We start from the raw sequence: 7,682 nt of genomic DNA on the forward strand, positions 1-7,682 counted from the left end.
GTTTTCTGTACAATCATGTTTTAGGCTCTCCCTTACTTATTCAGTCCTTAAAGCTTTGATTTTAAGCTTCTCTGTCTGGTCAAAAATACAGAATCTATTACCTCTTGATGATGGTAGTGGAGGTGATGATGATGATGATGATGATGATGATGATGATGATGTGTGTGTGTGTGTGTGTGTGTGTGTGTGCTTACAACAGATAAATAGGGACCAAAGGTGAAAATAACAATGTGGAACCACTAAAAATGAATGGGGAAATAAAGATTAATTTTAAATTTCTAATCGAAGAAATACTCCATGGAATTCAATAGCTGGTTGTTGTAGCAAGCCACTGAGCCAAGCTCACTAGAAGAGTGAGCAGTGGGTGGAGTCACAGGCATGCTGCCATCCCAAATATGCAGGAAAGCCTAAGGAGGATTTGGCCCAAAGTTGAGCATGAAGCAAAGACCCTATGAAAAATGAATGGGTGAGGAGGTGGGTGAGGTTGGGAGAGATAGGGAAAAATGACTGAAGAGTGATATCGACTGAGACTCGTACTCATAAATTCTTATGTTCAATCAAAAACTCTTTATACAACAATTCAAATGAAACAAGAAAAAATTAATGGGCAATTGTTATTGGTTGACCGAAAAGGAAGAGGTCTAGCAGATTTACTATAAGTTAAATGAAATGGGTAAGGAAGAAAGCGTTAATTAACACATATCCAATAGGTAAATTTGGGGTAAACTAATTGCCTAATGTATCCATGGTAACTAGAGAATTCACATACTGTCTTCTAACAATCCTGAAGTCAACAAAGTTAAATTGTTTCTCCTTGTTGCATCCTTACTATTTTATTTAAAGGTAGCTAATGAACAAATGGATTGTTTATATTCATGATATGCAGTACAATTAGCATCCTTAATTTTAGCTCTGATATTTGCTATTTAATTTTTAAAACATGAACTAATGTTTTAATGAGATGACCTTTTTATATTAACTTGAAATTAAGAGAAACATATATTTTATTCAGAAACTTATGCAGCAGAAATCTAACGTCAGAGGCAGTATATGTTTAGATTTTTTTTTCCAGTCCTGGGGCTTTAACTCAGAGTCTGAGCACTAACCTTGGGCTCTCTCAAGGCTAGCACTCTACTACTTTAGCCACAGCACCACTTTTGGCTTTTTCTGTATGGTGGTACTAAGGAAATGAACCTGGGTCTTCATGTATTCTAGGCAAACACTCTACCACTAGACCAAGCTCCTGGCCCCGACGTGTAGATTTTATAAGCACAATAGAAGAGAAAATTTTTCAGTCACATTTTCTTTTGTTCTTAAACACATCAAAGTCATACATTGTTGTTACATATTCCCAGAATTCTAAATAAGTTACCTTTACTCTTCTTTTTATCGATTTCAACTATAAAAATTTCTTTTACGTTTTGACATAAAGATTCTTTGTCAATTTCAGCATTGATTTTTATCAAAATATTTTCTGGCTCTGTGAACCAGCGCTCCAATGAAGGCCAGTTGTCCAAGAAACCTATGATCCTGCAAAAAAAATCGAAATGTTATCTGAGTATCTCATACTGATTGAGATATCTGAGTGAAGAGACATTAAACATGACATTGGATGCTGATAGAATGTGATGGATAACTGTGAGTCACAGCTTGGAGACAGGAAATAGAATTCTCTGAGAGAACGTGGATTGTTCAGACTGTCTTCAAAAGTATTCTGGTGATGGTGCTTGAAACCATCTCTGTTTCTAGAAAGAAGCTAGCCTTAATGTAGTTTAAATTGCTCTTCCTCAGTTTATCATATATTTTTAGATTTCTCACAGTTTCACAAAATTGTCTATACTCATGTAGATTTTCCCTTTCCAAAGGAAAGCTGCACATAGCACAAAGAATGAAACAATTTCTTTTCAGCAGCACAGGAGTAGAAGTACAGTCTGTAGTCTGATGTCCAGCTCCAGGAAGTATCAGGATCTTCCCTGACTTTTCTTTAGTGAGCTCCAAATTCCAAATAAATAACTTACAAATTCATGCACTCATAAAGGAAAGTGTTGCCTGACTGACTTCTTTCCTCTATTTAAAATTATTCAACAATGATGTGAAAGGTACCACATAAATATTTAATCAGTAGTAAAAGTACTTAGTTGGCTCTTACCTGTACAAGGTTGAAGACTGTGAACTATATTTTCCCTAGAGGATAATGGTTAATCTCTGAAGAAGAGTACTTAGTTTAAAATTCACCTGTGCTGTATTTGGTCTTTTAAGTTCTGGTCTCCTTCCTTATGGGTTTCAACAGCTCCAAGTTGACCAATGTCTTCCTGAGAAATTTCATGTGAAATATCTTCAGCTATGAAATACAATTTACTCAATTAGATAATTTTCTAAACTAGTCAGATTTACTACTTACTGCTAAAATGAGAAGTAGGTACTGTCTCATCATTGATTCAATATAAATTAGAAATGGTTTCCAGGGAGAATGATAAAAGGGTACCATTCATTAAGATACTCATTCATTGAGATACTCATACATTAATTAAGATACTCATAAAATAATGTGCTGAATCAAAACCTAATGCATATTATTACTTAAAGATAGTAAAAACAGGTAGATAAAGATAGATAGATGATAGATAGATAGACAGATAGACAGATAGATAGATAGATAGATAGATAGATAGATAGATAGATAGATAGATAATAATTTACAAATTTTGAATAATTACAGTTTGGGAATAAAAATTTAAGATTATTTTCTTAAAGTTTGCAAGGAATGAGGTAAAAACCACATTAAACAGGAGCTGTGGTGGATCTGGAATTTACTATTGGTAAGAGAAAAATTTTGCAATCTCTCAAGCTATAGGCTGGAAAATGTAAGGGGAAGAATTAAGAGTGCTTCTTTTGATTGGAGGCATCAAGCTAAACCAAGGAAAGCAAAGAACATCTGCTCCTTATCCCTTTCCTGTAAGTTGAATTTGGGCATCTACTTTTAGGGTCAATCAATTTTATAGCAAAAATGTCTCCTGTTTCAGGACCAGGGACACTGTGTATTGTCTTCATCTTCTTATCTATAACAAAGGTGGTATGCTTTCACACATTCCCAGCATAACCTATTCTGGCTCATTAGGTTCAATGAATGATTGTTCTTTTCCAGCTACAATTTGAGTGTGCTTCTGGTAACTTAGAGAATTTGTCACTGAATTCTTTCTCTTTTTTGCTAGTTTCTGTAACTGCTTAACAGGTCTTTTACAACAGAGACAGCCTCAAGAGTTGGATTTAATTGTACAACTAATTAGGATAAAATGTGTCATCAAACTAGGAAAGAAAGAAAATCAACACTGGGGAGCAAAAATTAAGAATGCAATGATAAGGGGGACATAAGGCCCAATATGCACAAATATTTAATATTTTAGTATAAAATAATAATTTGTCATAAAATAATTGGCCTCTTTCTAGACCTATGACTTGTATATAGAATAAAAGTGTAGATGACAATGTACCAAAAATAAATTTCAAAAGCTCTGGATTAATGGTACAAAAACTAGAATACTCAAATATTTAGAATAAATGGAAAATAGTAAAAAATATAAAAGGAGTTAGGTTCACTGAAAGCAAAAAACATTATAGTATGAATTAATAGCATTCAAGAATGAAAGACCCTCATATTTGGTAGTAATAATTTTTTCTCCATCTACATTAATGAAAAAGAAACAAAACAAAGCAGGATGAAATGAATTTAAAATACCAAACACTGCTACTTGGTTATTTATAAAACCCAGTACCTACAGAGTCAGGGTTAAGTCCTTGAACAAGATTAAAAAGGATTACCTGAAGCAAAAGAACACAAGTAGTATTCAAGTATTCAGGGAAGAATAAATTGGTCACTGTCTACAGAGTGAATGATTGAAAAAAATTGTGTGGCTGCCCCTCCCTTTGCTGGGTACATTTGTTACAGCACATGGCAAACTACATTCATAATTAACTTAGTTTCTCCTCACACTAGCCTTGGAAGAATGGAGACTTAACCTTCATTTCTATATTATCAGGGTGTAATGAATTAAAAGTAGTAGTTTGCTAGTGATCCACTTGAGTTCCAATCACTCTATCAAGTGCTCTCCAGGGTAACCTTCGGAAACAATAATGTGTTCCCTACCGGTGCTCTCAATATGGCAGCCACTGACATCGCTTATGTGAACCTCAAACAGTGTGACTGCGGACATAAATCTTTCATTTATGCATTTTTATTAGTTAAGTACTTTAGTAATTCTTGCATTTAAACTCAGGGCTTACACTTGCTATACAAGACAGAAAGGGAATAAAATCACATTGTGCTTAAAGACAAACTTCTGAGGGTAGCTTCAGAAGGTTGTTTAGGTATAGAGTACCTCAGGAAACCAAGGAAAATCTCTCCCTAGCATCGTGAAGAACATTTTTAAGCCTAGCTATAAATCAAGGGTCTAAAATAAGGAAATTGAGACAAGGCTTAGCAAATATTCTAGTTGTAGGGTTTTTTTGTTGTTGGGGTTTTTTTTTTTCGCCAATCCTGGGGCTTGAACTCGGGGCCTGAGCACTCTCGTTGAGCTTTCTCAAGGCTAGCACTCTACCACTTGAGCCACAGCACCACTTCCAGCTTTTTTCTATGTACGTGTTACTGAGGAATCGAACCCAGGTCTTTGTGTATGCTAGGCAAGCACTCTACTACTAGGCCAAACTCCTGGCTCCCATCATGTAGTTTTGATAGAAAATTGTGATTGGATTTCATGAAAAAGCCTGACCATTGATTTTTTTTTCTGCTTCTGAAGTGTAGAACCATAATGCTTCCTTCAGAGCCCTACAAGATAGAAAACATTTCAATGCCCTTGTATGAACCTTCTCACTCAACTGACAATTCAGAATAATGTGTGCGATTCAGAATAATCTGTCAAATTCACTTTCAAATTAGACTGATCAACAGTTTTAGGATTATGCTATGATTCCCAGAGGCTATTAAAGGATTGAAAGGATTCTCAGCTAGTTCTCAGCTATCTCCAGACAGGTACAGGAAGTGAAATGACATATCAGAATAAGAATGCTCCTAATTCTTTGCACAGACAGAAGTGACTTCTCTCATTTTGGGGATGATAGACAGTTTAAACTACTGGCTTTGATAATTGATGTGGTATCTAAAGATTTCCTTTATTTAGGTAAACAATGAACACATATCAAATTACACAAACCCCAAATGCTTTAAATTACAGTCTACAAATAATGGACTATGTGATAAATCAAAGACTTTTATGATCCTTTAAGTCTCATCCAGCTCTGTTTTGGGTTAGTTGTAACAGATAAAAGAATGATAAGTGTTATTATTAATCAAATGAAAGTTTTGTTAAGGAAAAAATCATCAAGACTCTCAAATGTAAAATGAGCATGTGTCAAAGATATTTCACTCTCCAATGAATGAGAGATCATGTAAGATCTTATAATCAATTCAAATGAGAATTTGCATAAAGGACAACCAGGAATGGTGAAAGATATATTAGTAGATGAAAAACTGGCTACTATTGACAGAACAATACTTGAATAATACTTTTTTATGGCATAGATTTTAAACTCAGAGCCTTGTGCCTACAAAAAAAAACACTCTACTACTTAAGCCACAAGTCGAGTACCTTGGGCTTTAGTTGTTTTACCCATGAGGTCTTGCATTTATTATCAGTATAGTGTGGAAGAGATCTTCCTCTTCATGTTCCCCAAGTAGTTGGAATAACATGTCCATATCACAGCACCCAATATTTTATTGGTTGAGATGAAGGTCATATGAACTTATTCTCAGACTGCTCTTGACCAGAATCCACCCAATATCAGTTTCCTAAATAACTAAGATTATAGGTACGAATCACTGGACTCAACCTGGAATAACATTTTATTAGTCATGTAAAAATTGTGTTTTGAATAAACAAAAGATTCAGTTGCATTTATATGAACAATAATCATCTGTATTCCTACCAACGTCATATAACTTGCAGAGTTATACAAGGATCAATGAAAGTTACAAATCCTAATAGAATCAGAAACCTTACCAATGTAGCCAGGATACTCACAAGACTACATGTTGGATGTGAACTTGACAACTTGGTGGGGGTGAGGGGCATTGGGGGTGAGGGAAAGTAGGAGAAAAACCTGGGAGGAGGTAATAATGTTTGAGAAGAAATGTACTCACTACCTTATATATGTAATTGTAATCCCTCTGTACATAACCCAGGTAATTAAATTAAATTAAAGAATCCTGTAGAAAAGACTTGAGTCTTGAATAGCCAGTAAGCTTTTGCTCATTTTGACGTTTCCCACAGTATTTCTGACATATGTCAAATCAATCCAAAATGTTTAACTATAATTTCATGAATGCTTTCTACATTATAGTAATCCATCCTATCATATGTTGAAAAATTGAGGTTTGGTGTGTAGTCCTAGGTCCTCGATCCTAGTCCTAGATCAGGAAGCTGAGGTGAAGATCATTTGAACTTAAACGTTTGAATCCAGCCTGGGAGCAGAGCAAGATTTTTTTTCTTAAAATGTATTTTTTAAAAAATCAATGAAATCTTTTCAAGTTCAAATATCTTGTAACTAGCAAGAACATGTACTTCAACTCTTATGTACTTAATTTGCAGAATGAAATACTGGGAGATGAAAAAACTTAAATCATAGATTTTGTCAAAAAAAATCAACCTCTCAGGTTTGGACTTTTGCCAACTGATAACTTGCTCCTGGAAGTAAGTAACACATAATCTAAGAAAGGATATGACCAGACCATTGTTTATGGCATTGATCTGTTAATGATCACCATGAGGATTATGCACATGCAAATATATGCAATGCTTGCATTAGTGAGTGCATGATGTAGTAAAGTCAAGATATACTAGGAAATCATCAAGAGCATGAAATTCTCAAAAAGTAAGCCCTGTGCCAGGAAAGCTGTCAGTTTGACAAAAGGGGCAAGAGGCCTCAGCTAGATCATTCTGTCCAAGGCTAAATGGATTCTTTCTTACAAGTGCAAATAGAAATAGTCACTGATATAGTCAGAGAACAAAGAAATGCAATTAGTGTCAAGAGAAAAGTATCCAGCTTACCCAGGCGATTCAGTGAAGAAGTATCTGAAATATCCAGTAATACAACAAAATCAAATGCTGGAGAGGGAGGAGGTACTTCTCTGGAAGATGTAGGATCAATGGCCAGTGTAGGTATTTGTGTTTTCTTTCTCTCTGCTTCTATGAAGCCTCTGTTATAGCCCATAAGAGCTTCTTCCAGGAGCTGAGCTTGATTTAAGGTCATTGGAAAACCATCAAGGACCCAGCCTTGATGCATGGGTATCTCACTAGATTAAAACAAGATCATCCATTAATGTTTTGATAGACACACATACTTTACAATTACTAACACAATGAGTCTTGCTTTTGCTTTTCTTTCAGCTCCTCAATCTCGTACTGCATGGATTTCATTTCTTTATAGCTAAAAGGTTAGGCTAACTAAAGTGCTACCTTTGTTCCCTTGCTTAAAATGCTTCTGTTAGTCCTTGCTTCTCTTTAAATCTATTCCAGAGGCTTTCACATATATTTGAAATGACCTAGATACAATAGATGTCTAAAAACTTTTAATGTCTCGCAATTTTGAATGTTTATTTCAAACAAATTGATCTCTCTACCATTTTGCAT

The 7,682-nt window shown here is 35.0% G+C and overlaps 1 protein-coding gene across 1 annotated transcript in view; it reads right to left on the reverse strand.

Moving 5' to 3' along the window:
• Spef2 (sperm flagellar and cilia associated 2) overlaps positions 1 to 7,682 on the reverse strand; it is a 148,734-nt gene that overhangs the window by 74,192 nt on the left and 66,860 nt on the right. The window contains exons 16-18 of the mRNA XM_090332052.1: positions 7,101 to 7,345; positions 2,236 to 2,341; positions 1,373 to 1,530 (exon numbers count right to left, since the gene is read on the reverse strand). Of these exons, the coding sequence (XP_090188178.1) occupies positions 1,373 to 1,530; positions 2,236 to 2,341; positions 7,101 to 7,345 (509 nt within the window). The remainder of the gene's footprint in view (positions 1 to 1,372; positions 1,531 to 2,235; positions 2,342 to 7,100; positions 7,346 to 7,682) is intronic.

Source organism: Megascapheus bottae, chromosome 4 (assembly GCF_031878675.1).
Source record: "Megascapheus bottae isolate mThoBot1 chromosome 4, mThoBot2.hap1, whole genome shotgun sequence".
Classification (NCBI taxonomy): Eukaryota; Metazoa; Chordata; class Mammalia; order Rodentia; family Geomyidae; genus Megascapheus; species Megascapheus bottae.